We start from the raw sequence: 15,520 nt of genomic DNA, 5'->3' as shown, positions 1-15,520 counted from the left end.
ACAACATATCAATCGTACATCATACTGATCATAAAGCAGTCGTTATATGAAAAAAGTTCAGGAAAGAAAAATCTATAAAAATAAAAACAAAAAACAACCCTTCAGCTTCGGCTTTGATGGGCTTGACGTCCCGTCTGTTCTCCGCCAGGTAGTTGCGCGCAGTGACCGAACGCTCCGCGAGTGCTACCTTGGATGAGTAACAACTGGACGCCCCACTCCATTTGTAATCAACATAGTGTTGTGCGCGTGTTTTTATTGCTCCATCATGGACTAATCACGCGCACAACCTGGACACATTTCTTATTGTGTAAATAGTTTGTGCATATTACCTCTCCCCTATCCTCTCTTCCTGTCCCCTCACCTCTTTCATTTTATTTGTCCATTCTGCCTGCTATCCTTTATTTCCGCTGCCCCAGCTCAGGTGCGTCAGTATCGATGGCTGATGCCGGGGCTAGCAAAAATCTGTTCCTCCCTTTTTATCATTATTTTAATAAAACCACTCACTACTACTTCGTCTTTAAGAGCGGGAAGCGTCAGCGTGTTGCAGCGTTGCCAAGGGGTCCACAGAACACCATCGCCCGTTCGGTGCGACACCTTGCCCGTTGGACAATGTAAGGGGATGAAATGACACCTGTCTCACATATCTTGGTGGACAACCGAACCGCGCCATAAGGCAAGAAAAATTAGAGAAGTACGGGGATCGATACCCCGCACCTCCACCAAGTGAAGAGCAGTTTATTGTAGATCGGAAAGGGCTGGCGGCGTAACCGTTGCACAAACTTACCCAGCAGCGGCACCAGAACAGACTTCCAGAGCGAGCTCGAGCTCTCCAACGCGCGCGGCAGCCGGTCGCCGAGGCTGGCCGAACCTCTTCATCGCCGTCGATGGTGGCGCACTGTTGTCTTCTTCATTGCAGAAAATTGGTTTTAAAGAAAGGAAATGACGCCTGTCTCACATATCTTGGTGGACACCCAAACCGCGCCGTAAGCGAACGAATAGTTCCGACGCGCTGTGCCGACAATTACAACTACGCATTCCGGTAAGCATTGCGTTCGCAGCTGCTTCGAAAGGGGTTGACGTCATTCGAAGCCCTCGTGTGACGTGCAAACCGCAAAATGTATGATAACGGCGCCTGCAAACAATGCGAAACACGTTCCCTCTCCACGCGTGTTTATATATATATATATATATATATATATATATATATATATATATAATTGGTTTTTGGGGAAAGGAAATGGCGCAGTATCTGTCTCATATATCATTGGACACCTGAACCGCGCCGTAAGGGAAGGGATAAAGGAGGGAGTGAAAGATAATAATAATAATTGGTTTTTGGTGGAATGGAAATGGCGCAGTATCTGTCTCATATATCGTTGGACACCTGAACCGCGCCGTAAGGGAAGGGATAAAGGAGGGAGTGAAAGAAGATAGGAACGAATAGGTCCGTAGTGGAGGGCTCCGGAATAATTTCGACCACCTGGGGATCTTTAACGTGCACTGACATCGCACAGCACACGGGCGCCTTAGCGTTTTTCCTCCATAAAAACGCAGCCGCCGCGATCGGGTTCGAACCCGGGAATTCCTCGGTAGATTAAAAATTGGAAAATTGGTTTTTTGAGGAAAGGAAATGGCGCAGTATCTGTCTCACATATCGGCGGACACCTGAATCCCGGTAAAGATTACGGTTGCGTTTTCGTGTCGTTGTCGTAACCAAAAAACGCCAGGCTGAAAATTGAATGCAAACAGCATAGCTTCGCTGTCTAGCCACCTTCACAGCGTGGATTGAAACCACAATTTTTTTTATTCCTTTTTCTCTCAGTCCCTTCTTTTTCGGCGCGGTTCGGGTGTCCACGGACGTATGTCAGACAATTACTGCTGTAATAAGGAACGTCTTGCAAAGCACAGCGTCGCGAACAACCAGCGGTACAGTCCAAGCACAGACCAGAGGCAGCGGTAAGTCGAGAGCACGCACGAGGGACGGAGCGTTCGGCGCTTCTCGTCGTCATCTTCGTTAAGCGTCAGCCTCTGAAGGTTCCAAAGCCGAAGGCCAGTCTTACACTGCTCCATTTCCTTTCCTGAAAAACCAATTTTCATTTTCATTTTAACTACGCGAACTGGCCATAATTCTTATTATTGTTTACCATTCTAGGCGTAGCTATGTTGCAACTTGACTGTGTCGGCAGCGTTCCGAGTGGTTAATTTCAAAAAGGCCACTTATCTGCATACGCGGCACAGTCCAGAATGCACTTGCACTCAGCGAAGTTGTAAACAGTGAAAATAATAATAGTAATTCGCTTCGGACTAATCTTCCGCAGGGCGCATATTACGACTGTGTCATTGGAGATGTAGTTAGTTTGTTTTTCTTTTATTTTCGATTCATTCATGACTCTGCTCTCTCCCTCATCTCTCCCTCTACTCTGAAGACTCCTGTCTCCTACTATGTCTTCAAACACCTATCTGAACCTACACTACACCGCCTACACCCAACACTTTACGAAGACAATTGTCCATGGTGCGGCGGCACCCCAGCCCGAACACACATCACATGGACATGTCCCCAAAAAACCCACCATCTAAAGCCGCGTAACGCGGCCCAGGAGACGTAGGAGGCGAAGCTGACCAGCGCACGCCTCGACGACCAGGAAGCGCCCCTTCTCATCGCCAGAAGGTCGGCAGAAGCCTCAGGAGCTCTGGACTGAGGGCACACCCATGTGCGCTCCATCCGCCATCCTCTTCAATAAACGCTTACTCACTCACTCATGCGCGTTACCTTAGTTCTCTGGTTCAAGGGCCATACACGCATTTTATTCGCCGTGGAAGGAAGGAAAAGATGTACTTATTGCTTTTTATTGCCACTGTTAGGCGTATTTGTATAAGCCAGGGTTGTCAGCCCACACTACGTGGATCGCATAGTTCAGAGGTGGTCGTGTGCTTACATGGACAGGGTCGTTAATTCAGTACCACGGTTAATACTTTATAAAACCTTCTTGGCGTGAGCTAACTGGACCCCTCGTCGACTTCTTTTCACTGCACTGGCACATTTGTTGGGAAATTTATTCTTTCCTGGAAACCAAGAGAAATGGGTATGCTTTCATTCTGCGGAAACCAACTGTAAATAAAGGCTGAACTGCATTCACTGTCTGAAGAGGTAATACTTGGCTCCCACATACGACGCCTGTCATATGGGAAGCTTAATTCGGCGCGACATAGGAGGTGTCCACCAGTTTTCGCGATTCATTCTTGTTGTCGTCTATTTGCATTATTTTACGCTGCAGGCGAAATATGTTGGTAACATCCATTCCATAATTATATTTATTGTCTCCCAGACATCACTAATATTGTCATGAACCGTTCATCTGAACACTGTACGAACCTTGGAAGCATTTGATGTGGAAGAGAGACCGAAGGAGAGCATCATACAAGTGCCATCTCATGCCGCAGCAATTGTGCTCTGAAATTCTATCTTCAAAGTTGGCGCAGGTTTGTGAAGGAGCAAAAGACAGCAAAGGCACTTCTTGATTTTTGTACAGTTCCTTATCCATATATGGGGAGCAAGCAATTGCACGCCATGTTAAATACTTTTTTTTTGCATGAGCACTTCCTCACAGACGACGTATTAAATAGAAGCAAACAGTCGCTAATAGTCTTCTGCTGCAAAATCTCTTCTTGTCCCAGCGCAAGGCCTGCCGTATGATGTGTTGTCATGAGTGAACACCAATTAATTAACCCAACTTCAAGCAGCCCCTTAACGTTACGTTACATGCTCAGAATGTGGAGCCGACTCTAAAACTATTTCTTTCCGCGAGTCAGTCCTGTGTTTTACGGCGCTTGGGCAAAAACCGCATATGTCGCTTACGCTCCGACACCCACTAGTAACGGTCTCCTAACACGGGGCCGTGGTGAGTTCACCGGCCCTTGCAACGCGCCTCGTCTTGGGCTTTTCCCAGGCTTGCAGTTTATTTCCACAGCAAACAAACATGGCCGCACGTGATGGGCGACTCCGTTGTCTTCTGTACAGCAAGACAACGAGCCAGCGAGCGCGCCGTATCTTTTTCGGAAGTCAGCAGTAGCAGGCGCGTTCCGGAGCGCGCCGCGTCCGGCCGGCCGGCCTCGGCAACACGCGCACAGGTTGACTCTCCCCAATGCGTAATCGCGATGCCTTTCGATTCTCCACGCGCCTGTGGTGACAACAGACCAGCAGCTGCGCCTTAACGCGAAGGAAAACCGCGGCGAGGAAGCCCCGGCCTCTCTCCTATATCCTGTCGACTGCGCCACTCACACACGCGCGCACGCACGCGCGCACACACTCCGCTCTTTGAGTCAAAGAGCGAATGTACGCCTGCCGGGGGTGACTCAAGGTGTGCCCTTCCTCTCCTCACCTTATCGCCGTCCGGCAAACACCTACGCGAGCTGCCAGACGCTGGGAGAGGTCGGTGGCGTTGCGACATCGCGCCGGCTTTGGGAGTGCGCCACTCTCTCGCCCGTTTTGAGAGAGAAACAAGAATAAAGAAACAAATTCCAATCGCAGGGCGCGCTTTGTCCGTTTCCCTCTCTCCCTTTTCCTAGGCAGCGGATGAACAGTCTCTCTCTCTCACCTACCGCTCGTGCGTCGTCCATTCTCCGTAGCAGACGATAATTACTAATTCTTCGCTGCAGACGACGGCGATATAGGTGTTGTTCATTCTCGCCGGCTCACACTCACCCTCCACTCGCTACTATAGCTTCCTTAATTTTTTTTCTTTTCTCGTTTTTTTCCTAGGCGAGGGCGGTTCTTACGCGTACGGTTTACTCACACGTCGTCGCACCTCCTCGCGCGCGTTTGGTGGACGATTCACTCTCGTTCAACGCAGGTTCGAGCTTTATTATAAAGTAGCGTGCTCCAGCGTCTTTGGCAGTCAGATACTCGGCGTGCTCGGCTGTGAGGACTTGGTGTGCGCCCGTCTCGAAGACCGCAGAACGTGCTCCTTTTTAGTGCATCAACTGCAGTCGCCATCGCCGTGCCGATATTTGTACGTCGTCCAACTTTGTGTGTAAGCATCATGAAGACTTCTGCGTGCGCTCTCTTCAGGCTGGTGGCTGCGGCCAGCTGTGTGCTCTTGGCCGCGGCGGTGGAGATCACTCCGTACACTGACTGTAAGTTCGCGTTTTTACTGCTCATGTTATAGTGAAAGAAATTGTTCTAAGCGGTATTTCGCTATTATGCCTCTACAGGGAAACCTAATCAAGAGATGTGCAGATGTAGTGAGTGGTCGGCAGAAAAATCAAATGTCATTCTGTGGAGTACATATACAGTCAAACCTCTTTATAGCGAAGTTGAAAGGGCCCGGCGATTACTTCGTTATCGCCGTAGCTTCGTTATAGCCCGTGTTGACCGAGCTTCCGAGGAGAATCGTCATTCATTCGTTATATCCATTATTTAGTTGTAAACCGTTTCGTTATAACGAGTTTTGATTGTATAATGCTTTTTGCAAGGCTTTTTATGGGAAGTGGTGCTTACCGAAAGATAACTTTCTTCCAGTCGGTTCAGTTTGGGCCCCAGAGAGCCGTTTCTGAGCAGGTTGCTGTGAAATCAGCTATTTCGAGCATAACTGTATAGTCCAGTGATCGTTTATCTTGATATTGTGAAATGAGCGCGCTTTGGACCTCGGTTTCGGGAGCTACCGTTTGTAGTGTGTTTCTACCAGGAGGCGCCGCAAAACAGGAAGGCTTTGAGTCCATATGGATCTCCAGGACAAGTTAGCTTACTCGGAACATGCAGGCGCGGAGCGCGCCATCTACTTTGGTTCTTTTTTTTATCGTGTCACGAAGCATCATTCTCGAAACTACGAATATGTACAACTATCACTTGTGCAGTCTGACCAAAATCAGACAAGAACCTGTATATGCCACACTTTTTAATTTTGTAGTGAGATATTCCTTTACAACCGATTTTATGAACATATACCCCGAAAGACCCTTTATCATAGAATATGGATCAGGCTAGCTGTAGACTGCAGCTCAAAATACACAGGTAAAACAATTTTTTGTTCACAGACGTTGTTTGCGTTTCATTCCTGCCTGACTGTACCTGTATACGTATAGTTCCCATGGCTGGTGGTTCGATCAATACGAGAATTACCTGCAAGCTTTCCCTGCATGGAGAGAACGTAGGGACGAAGTATCTGCGTAGACAGCATTAGATATAATACTGCGTGGGAAACACAGCGTAGAACGATATTACACGAAGTACGGCAGACGCTATGAGTTAGGAATTAGTGCATCAAAGAGAAAATAAAACTGAGATGCGAAAGCATTTTTAAAATACGGTAATTTTTTAAAAGTCAGATACGTAGCTTAACTAGAGGTGTAGTGTAATTCACAAGTTAGCCAGAATAATAGCGATACTTTTACCACCATTCCAAATTTTCGGGGCATCAACTGTTTCTTTTTTTTTTTCACCACTCGAGGTAGCTAAGTGTCTGGGGTTTCTTTCACGTGTCATATGTTTTTCACTGCTGTGAGCATGCGCAATTAGCTACTGGCAGTCACTCCATAGCGATGATGGTAAATATTTAAAGCGCACATCTTGCATCCGCCCAGCGCGGACTTTTCTACGCCTCAGTTCAGGCTCTGTCTCTCTGTTTAACCGTTGTTGTTGTTCTCTCTGTTTTACCGTTATATGATAATGTTGATGGAAGTTAGATATAGACTACATTTGAATTTCTCAGTCCTCCAGCGACAGTTACCGAATCAAATAAAATTAAGGAGGAATTAAACTGGCTAATTATAAGCTGAACGCGGATCCAGTGAACATAGCAAGTGGCCGCTTGAATTCGAAGATGTGGCAAAGGTATGGTCCAAGCTGAGCACATCAAGAAGTGGTTTAAAAGTTCGCTATCAAACACTGCAGTGACTTCTTCTGTACACACTTGCGTGTAGGTATGTTTATTAGGTACGATTCCGCCTTCCACAACGTGTACCTTGCCCGCGCTATTTGTTCATCATCATCATCTCATTGTACCGCACTGCACCCTACTACGCATGGCAGACTACATGGAGGACCACTGCTCCCCGTCCAACACCCCCGACCGGTACCAGGCCCGCACCGAGGCGCAGTCCATCTCCTTCAAGCTCAAGTCTCCGCTTCAGGAGCGGCTCGACGAACGGGGATGCCGGGCGGGCCTGAGCTTCCGCACGGTAAACGAATCCTACGGCTTCCTCGTCACGCCCGTCTCCATCGACATCCCGCGGGGACCCACAAACTCCTGCGTCAACTTCATCTGGGTACGTCGACTCCCTTGTTCAGGGCGTCTTGCAATATACGTATAGTATGCACGTGCACAGGAACCCTGTTGCCATACACAGGGTTTAACATAGCTCTATATACGCACTACAAGAGCCGTGAAAGGCAAAAAATAGAAACCCGCTGTCTTGAGGTCCCATTTATAAGCGCGCCTTCACATGTGCAGTGTCGATCAACGTACAGTATGCCGAAATCGGAATTCGAGTTCGGATTTCAGTGCATCCCCGTGCGAAATAATAATCGCACTCTCCAAATATGTTCACTGCGATGCCCACTCCAGTTCCGGGTTGCGCGGTGAAATCTGAAGAAATTACGGGCTTCGATTTTTCTCATGAATTTTTACCCGTGTGTATAAGCTATGCAGTATATAGCCACTTCGTGGTAGAGGCTTTTACAGTCGACTCTAGAAAATTAGAACCAGAAGGCAACGGAAATTTTCTCCGGATTTCGCGGAGCTCCAATTAAGGGCAACCTTTAATATGTGCAGTTGGCGTTGATGGAACCAAAGCATCGGTGCGAAAAAAAAGAAACCGCATAATCGATTTAAGCTGTTCACTGCGGCAGACCGGAAATCCTATCCGGTTACGGAACGGAGCTGGGATTCCACTCGACCACTGTTTCCTCCAGTGCCTCTACGCATGCGCACTTCCTCTCCTTGCCCGAAGCTATAGAGCACTGAAATTCGCAACGCGTAGACTGTATACCGTAACTCTTTTGCAGTAAAATCGCCCAGAGAAACGTGGTCAAAATTAACTCGAAGCCCTTCACTATATACGGCTGACCCCAAGGCTAGACCGCGGCGTTGCTTTGGCATGTAAAAATCTATTAGTCAATAACCAACTTAAACAGGGAATATCTCCGTGCAGATTTTTCTCAAGCATTGTGGTATTTTTCTGCAATACCGTTGTAATTCCTGTAGCGTTTTTCTGTAGTTCTGCTGCCACACAAGGGACAGCAAAATGCTGCATAAAATCCTATTGTTGCTACTGGCCCAGATTTCAACTCCACTGCTAAAAAAAAATCAGTTGTCACAAGTTTGTGACCTAAACCCTACAAAAAATATGCGTTGGCGACAAAAACTTTTTCTGTTTTCTGACGGGACTTTCACCAGTCGAGTGGGCAGCCAGAAAACTAAACGCGTTCTTTTTTTGGCGAAGATGAGGCAAGTTGAGTGGGGGCCGTTCGTGGTGGCCCAGTTCGGTGTCGTCAGGAGCTCTCAGCGCCTCGTACTTTTGAGACGACGCTGCGTAGCGTGGAAACTGCGTGCACCCGTATCTCTCCGCTCACACGCGTGTCCGTCGCTCGGGGGCGCGTGCAGTTCGACGGCCTGGAAGAGGACGAGATGAACGGCAAGCGGCTGTGCGGAGACCGCTTCCCCAAGACGAGTGCGGTGCGCACCAAGGGTGACCGCTTCACCATCTGGTGGTCCTCGGAGCCCAGCAGAGAGGCCGACAAGAAGGCCTCCTTCAACGTCGTCATCGCCGCGTACGTCAACAAGAGTGAGTGTATATAGTGTGCCTGCTCTCTCTCTCTCTCTCCCTCTGGACGCAGAAATGGTGACGTAATAATAATAATTGGTTTTTGGGGAAAGGAAATGGCGCAGTATCTGTCTCATATATCGTTGGACACCTGAACCGCGCCGTAAGGGAAGGGATAAAGGAGGGAGTGAAAGAAGGAAGGAAGAGAGAGGTGCAGTAGTGGAGGGCTCCTGAATAATTTCTACCACCTGGGGATCTTTAACGTGCACTGACATCGCACAGCACACGGGCGCCTTAGCGTTTTTCCTCCATAAAAACGCAGCCGCCGCGGTCGGGTTCGAACCCGGGAACTCCGGATCAGTAGTCGAGCACCCTAACCACTGAGCCACCACGGCGGGTAAATGATGACGTACGAAATGCATTCTAGGGCTAATAATAATAATTGTTTTTTTTGGGAGAGGAAATGGCGCAGTATCTGTCTCATATATCGTTGGACACCTGAACCGCGCCGTAAGGGAAGGAATAAAGGAGGGAGTGAAAGAAGAAAGGAAGAAAGAGGTGCCGTAGTGGAGGGCTCCGGAATAATTTCGACCACCTGGGGATCTTTAACGTGCACTCATGACATCGCACAGCACACGGGCGCCTTAGCGTTTTTCCTCCATAAAAACGCAGCCGCCGCGGTCGGGTTCGAACCCGGGTACTCCGGATCAGTAGTCGGAGTACCCGGGTTCGAACCCGACCGCGGCGGCTGCGTTCCACCCTAGTTTTCGTCCCAACTGCAAAGATCACGTGGATGACAGTGTACGTTTAGGCTTACCTAGAGATAAAAACAAGGGGTGGTCGTGTAATTTATAAGCCTGTACTGCATGCATTGCAGCACAGGTAGGAGGATGTGTTATCCACGCTATACAGTCGAGCTTGGAAGAAAAGAAAGACGTGGAAGATGATAGTTTAGAAGAACTTCTTGTTGGGCTAGTTGGTGCATTGCTTTGAAGAACCACGTTGCGCATTCGAAAGAGACAAACACAGGAAAATGCCAAGAAGAGGGAAAGAGCGCAAACTATCAACTCATCAATGGTTTGCGCTCTTTCCGTCTTCTCGGCCTTTTCCTGTGTTTGTCTCTTTTGAATGCGCAACGTGGTTCTTCAAAGGGAAGATGATATGTCGTCGATAAAGTAAAGAGGCTCCTGCGGTTAATCGGACGGAATGGGCCATTGCTGCGGCAGTGGCACACAGCGTTCAAGGGTGTACAGTACTCACGGATTGAATATAGGACATTCGGAGCGCTAGCCTTGCAGTGCCACGCAGGCATGTGGTAAACCACAGGCCGGCTCATTGGCTACTGGAAGGAACAATTCTGCTTTGTAGATGTTCTCCCTCTCGCGCCATACCACAATGTACCACCTTGGTTCCATGAGCGTCTACGGGCGGCGCTCCATGAAGCGACGGCCACGCGCTCCGAATGTCCTATTTTAATCCGTGAGTACTGTACATCTGCAATTTTTCTTTTACCCTACCTCCTGACTTAGTGACGTGTTTTATGCTTTGACGATCAAGCATAATGTTGACCTCGCTTTGTTAATTATAAACCATCCTGACAAAATAAAAATAATAATTTCCTGGCCGCGTTGTGTGACAGGGACAATTCGCGTTTCGCTTAGCTCTGTTCAGCTGCCAGGCTGGAATCCGCGTGTCGTATAATAGTTGCCCACTTGCGTCGCCGTTTACCCCTTTTCGTTATATACGGCCTCAGCGCGCCCACGTGGCAGTCACACTTCGAGTTGCTTGCATTTATATAAATGCATTTTTGCCGCTCAAGCTTCCCCTTCACCTTTGAAAACGCTGTGTCACTGAGTGCACGTGAGTCACCGTGTGGGTTTTATTCCAACGCAGACCTGTAAACACTGGCGCCCCGGAGAATTTGTGCGCATGCGCCTCGCTTAGGCTGGGCTGTGCAAGTCGCGTGGGCAACAGGCGTGAGAGTTACACGTGTACTCTTGGCAATATTCAAGGCTACAAGCTCTGGTGGAATGGTTGACAGCGGGCCAACGTGTAAACACGGGCGAGGGCACAAAGTATAGAAAAGGAATTAAAGAAATGAGTAAGACAAGCACAAAAATGCGTTAGCATAAGCGTCGAGCGAAGCGGGGCATCACCCTGCATGCAAGCGCCCGAAGACAGGATGACGACAACGGGGGTGGAGATTTTTTTTTTTTTTAGGATGCCCGTTTAGTAACATATATGCTCGCTGGTACAGCTGTCGTACTCTCGTCCTATATCTAGGTATACGCCTCAGGTCGGGGAGAATAGGAGTGAATAGGCATTTAATGCTTTTGAACAGCTTGCTTCGGTTTTACTGCGCATGAATGTCCCTCCTGATGTAAGGCGAGACAAAAGCCAGTTAATGTGCAATAGGAGTAGTGCGCTAGTTTTAGGTGCAACTACTATGCGAAGGCAGCGTTTGACATGTCCTCTTGTCGGGTGAGTTGATTCAGACCTGGAAGAAATGCATTAGCCTCAGTACTTTAGACACGCATGAACGAAAAAGGAAGAAAGGAGCCGTTCCGTTAGTGTTAATTTTTTTATGACAGCATAATAATTACATATATGTTTACAATGCGTTTGAGCTCGTGGGCATATATTATGAAATGCATAGCCAGTCGCGTTACAAGTAGACCTAATGACCCGACCATTAAAGGCCAAATCTCGAGTAGAACCAAGCGTAGCCGGCTTAAATCCCACTTCTGGTGTCTTTATATTTGCCATATCAACAATTATTGGGTGGTGCAGTGACAAAGATTTGGTTTAGGTGTCCAAAGCGGTCGCGCTCATATACCAAAAGCTAAACGGTCTGTAAACTGACCTCGCCGTCGCGTGAGCGGAATCGCCTGACGATACAAGCGAACCCCTTCAACTAATTCGTACAAGTGAAGTGTTCCTGCTCGGCGCGCACGCATGTAGCAAGCAGCTCGAGGAACGTTTTTGCTGCCGCGAATGACGAAGAAAAAAATTCATTAACAAGCGATTTAGACATCTCCTGCCTCCTCCTGGGCGGAGTATTGAGACGGCAGTTTTCGTCACCGCGTGCAGTGGTAGCAGCTGCAGCAGCGACCGCCGCCACTTTCCGTTTCTAAAGGTGCGGCTCCGTCTCTGCCGCGCGGCCCTGGCATATCCCCGATGCGAAGATGCCTCCGTCACCATCTTATACACGAACGGCTGGCGGTGGGCCAAGCAGGCGTCTTCCACCTTCGGCGAAGGGCACCGGCTTCGGCAGGGCGTCACCGCCCAGTCACGCGTGTACTACGAGGCGTACTAAAATTAAGCGCTGTTGCGCTCCCGCTGGTTGCCGCGTCTTCTTGTAGCGCGCGCGCATAGAGCCCGCAACACGCTTCAGCGTTCTCGAGAGCTGTGCGTGCGTGCGCATGTGTATATGTGTACACGGGCGTATGTGTGCCTTGTCAATTGCGCAACCGCCACGGCCTCGTCTCGCGAAGGATTCTGACATCGGCTTCTGCGCGGTGATTCAACGGCCAAGTAAGGGAGTGGTGTGGGCGTATTTTGCCTCGCTTCTTGGTCGGTGTTCGTGCGTGCGTCTCTGCACGCTTCGTGTCTGTCGTTAGGGGCCGTAGTACGAACAGCGAACGCCACTTTACTTGCGGGCACCGCCTACCCCTTCTCGGGTCTGCTGGGACGACGATGTATTTTTATCTGTACAGTTGAATTACTTCGTTATAACCGTAGCTTCTTTATAGCCCGTGTTGACCGAGCTTCCAAGGAGAGTCATCATTCCTTCGTTATAGCCAATATTTTATTATAAACCGCTTCGTTATAACGAGGTTCGACATAGGATACACGAGACAGGCGAAGTTGTCGCGAGTCGCGATGTGATGTCGGGAAGAGCGGAAAAGTGGGGGAGGGATTAGGCAGCGTATGCGTCGCCTCTGGAAATAGAACGAAGCGTGGCTGCGTACTCAAACGTGACCTGCGTCTTAAAACAGCACGTAGCAGATAGAGGTTGCCGCGGGTGTGTAACCGTTCCTGGTCAGTCTGCCTTATGCGGAGTGCTTCGCAAGTGCTTCGCTGGTCGGACCGTGCAGGTATGCAGTGACGTCAGCCTAGGGCTGACGTCACTGACTCGGACAGCATCCTGATGGCAAGGTTGCTTAAGAAAGCAAGCAAGGATACGGGAGATCAGAACATGCCGCATACCAGAAGTGATTGCTAAGATTATACGTGATGGTGACTTCTCGCTCCCGAAACAAAAATTTTTCCTTCTTTTTGTTTGCAAAATGCTTGAGGGAGGGGGCGTCCTGACTTCTAGAAAGGTCAAGGCAGTGTTCTCGAGATGTCGCGGCTCCATTTTCGAAGCGCGACTAGTTCGTGCATTAACTTAGTTGACAGTTGATGCATTTGGTGCAGTTGGTACGCACTGCATGCTTGCGCAGCCTTTTAGCTGTCAAGCAACTGTAGTACATCTGTCAGAAGACTTAGTGTAAGCATAAGCTGCCCCGTCCGATAAGCCCGTCAACATCACTGCCTTTCCGCTTGCGCAGCATCCGAGTCCGAGTGCCCAGAGAAGTGGCGCCAGTGCGACAATGGTGCCTGCCTCGAGCCCCTGGTTTGGTGCGACGGCATCGACAACTGCGGCGACGGAAGCGACGAGAGCGCCGCCAACTGCTGTGAGTATCACCCCACGTGGGAAACCTGTCGACAGCGAAAAGTGTGAACAACGGCGGGAGGAAGCTTGGCAGAGTCCTTGCTAGGCGTCGTGACTATCGCGCAGTCCCAACATCCTCAACAAAGGGAACAGTGTCTGGCTGCAGGCTTTCAGAGCAGACGAGCACTGGGGCCACAGTCCCAGCATCTTGGTCTCCGTTAGCGGCTTAGCATCAGGACGTGCATGCACATAGCGACTTGTGGTAAAGAATGTGCCTTTGAGCGGTGAGCTCAAGTCCCCTTGCTGGGCCTCGCTGTTGTAATAATAATAATTGCTTTTGTCTCATATATCGTTGGACACCCGAACCGCGCTGTAAGGGAAGGGATAAAGGAGGGAGTGAATGAAGAAAGGAAGAGGAGGTGCCGTAGTGGAGGGCTCCGGAATAATTTCGACCACCTGGGGATCTTTAACGTGCACTGACATGGCACAGCACACGGACGCCTTAGCGTTTTTCCTCCATAAAAACGCAGCCGCCGCGGTCGGGTTCGAACCCGGGAACTACGGATCAGTGGCCGAGGGCCCTAACCACTGAGCCACCGCGGCGGGCCTCGCTGTTGACATTATTCGTTTTTACAAAACAAATCAATCAACTCCTCCGTCAAATCTGTTATCGAAAGCAGCAGACCTCAGAAAAAGGTCTCTTTGCCGAATGTGGCCCTCGAAAACTCACATATTTATTTGGAACGGCTTTTGAAGAAGCCACACGATGTTCATGTCGTTCCGCGTGCACACACTAAGGCTAGGATGTTACACGATCTTTGAAGCAGCACGCTCCGAGAAAGTGACGTGGTGCTGCCTGCCTAAAGGCGTAAACGTTTCTAACACGTGTTCTGTTTGTCTCGCTCTGCGCAGCTCCTAGCACCGTTCTGTCCATCCCGGGAATCGTCATCATCGCCGTCCTCGTGGTACTCGTCATCATCGCCATCGGAGTCGTCGTGTTCGTCTGCAAGCGTCGCAGGGCCTACCGCGCTGCGTAACGGGCCATGACGTTCGCCTACCCGCCTTCGAGGGACTCGTTCGGCAGCTGACGTCACTTCCGTTCGCCTTACCATTGGTTCCCACCCGCGTGACGTGTTTTCCGGGGACCAATAGGGTCGTCACGGTTTCAGCTGGAGCAGACGACCGCGAAATGTGTCGAAGACGGCCGAGTTGTCGAATTGGATTTGAGACGGAAGTAGTCACTGCGGGGCAGTTTCGTTGAAGGCAACGTCTGTGTGTGTACATACAAGTCAAGGATGTGAATGTTCCCAACACTCGTCTATGTGAGATATGTGAGATAGAATACTTGTTCGCCACTGTACTCAGGCGGAAATGGTAGAGTATCATGCTGGTCGTGATTTCACTTTGCGTTTCCTATATACACAGTTGTAGTTAATTTTATTGAAAACGAGGCCCACTTTGATCTGTGAGGGGGGGGGGGGATGACCAAAACCACTACGCTTGCTATTGGTGTGTGAGACAGGTTTCAAGCGAAGATGTCATAACGCTCGTTGCTTGTCGTGAATGATGTCTACGTCATACCCGCATGACAGGAAGCATTTGCCGTTCGCGTTCTAAAATGGGACCACCTCCACCTTGTATGACTCACGCGAAAACCATGGTATGATCGCAGGTGTGTCCCTTACCCTCCAACAAGGGAATCCTATTGAATGACTCCTTTGGGAGTGACTCACTGCGGCATCTTCTGGGGCGTCGCAGTCGCCTTCACAGGAAGTCACGAATATTTCCCTCCTACTCACACAATGAGGGCGATGTCTACTCCTGCGCACGTTGTCATTCCTCGATTACTCAGCCCAGATGAATCACTTCCGGAGCATGCCCGGTCATCATCGGTGATGATGCACCTACTCCCGGAAAATTAGGCTTCTCTTTTTATAGAGTATTCAACGGTAAAGAGAAACAACGGCAGGATAGTCGTGTGAGTCCCACTCACCTCATGGTAGAAAACAGTCATAGGTACGTGAACCAATCACGTGTCGTCTGGTCTCATTTGCATGCTCTATGTTAAGTTATTTGTAGCTGGGACGCGTGATGAAAGCG

The 15,520-nt window shown here is 49.5% G+C and overlaps 1 protein-coding gene across 1 annotated transcript; it reads left to right on the top strand.

Annotated features, from left to right (window-relative positions):
• Positions 1 to 4,630: 4,630 nt before the first annotated feature.
• LOC144121516 (uncharacterized) lies at positions 4,631 to 14,895 on the top strand. The gene is made up of 5 exons (XM_077654753.1): positions 4,631 to 5,136; positions 7,031 to 7,266; positions 8,604 to 8,784; positions 13,317 to 13,442; positions 14,333 to 14,895. Exons 1-5 carry the CDS (start codon positions 5,043 to 5,045, stop codon positions 14,455 to 14,457), a joined length of 762 nt encoding a protein of 253 aa, XP_077510879.1. The 5' UTR covers positions 4,631 to 5,042; the 3' UTR covers positions 14,458 to 14,895.
• Positions 14,896 to 15,520: the final 625 nt, after the last annotated feature.

Source organism: Amblyomma americanum, chromosome 2 (genome assembly GCF_052857255.1).
Source record: "Amblyomma americanum isolate KBUSLIRL-KWMA chromosome 2, ASM5285725v1, whole genome shotgun sequence".
In the NCBI taxonomy this organism is placed as follows: Eukaryota; Metazoa; Arthropoda; class Arachnida; order Ixodida; family Ixodidae; genus Amblyomma; species Amblyomma americanum.
The sequence above is the reverse complement of the archived record's forward strand: the minus strand, read 5'-3'. Positions and strand labels throughout refer to the sequence as shown.

Excerpts from the sequence above, each read along its gene's own strand:
- LOC144121516 (XM_077654753.1), top strand. The coding sequence starts at position 5,043 with ATGAAGACTTCTGCGTGCGCTCTCTTCAGGCTGGTGGCTGCGGCCAGC. Across the intron at positions 7,267-8,603 it reads CCTGCGTCAACTTCATCTGG|TTCGACGGCCTGGAAGAGGA; the intron begins GTACGTCGACTC and ends GGGCGCGTGCAG. Across the intron at positions 8,785-13,316 it reads CGCCGCGTACGTCAACAAGA|CATCCGAGTCCGAGTGCCCA; the intron begins GTGAGTGTATAT and ends CCGCTTGCGCAG.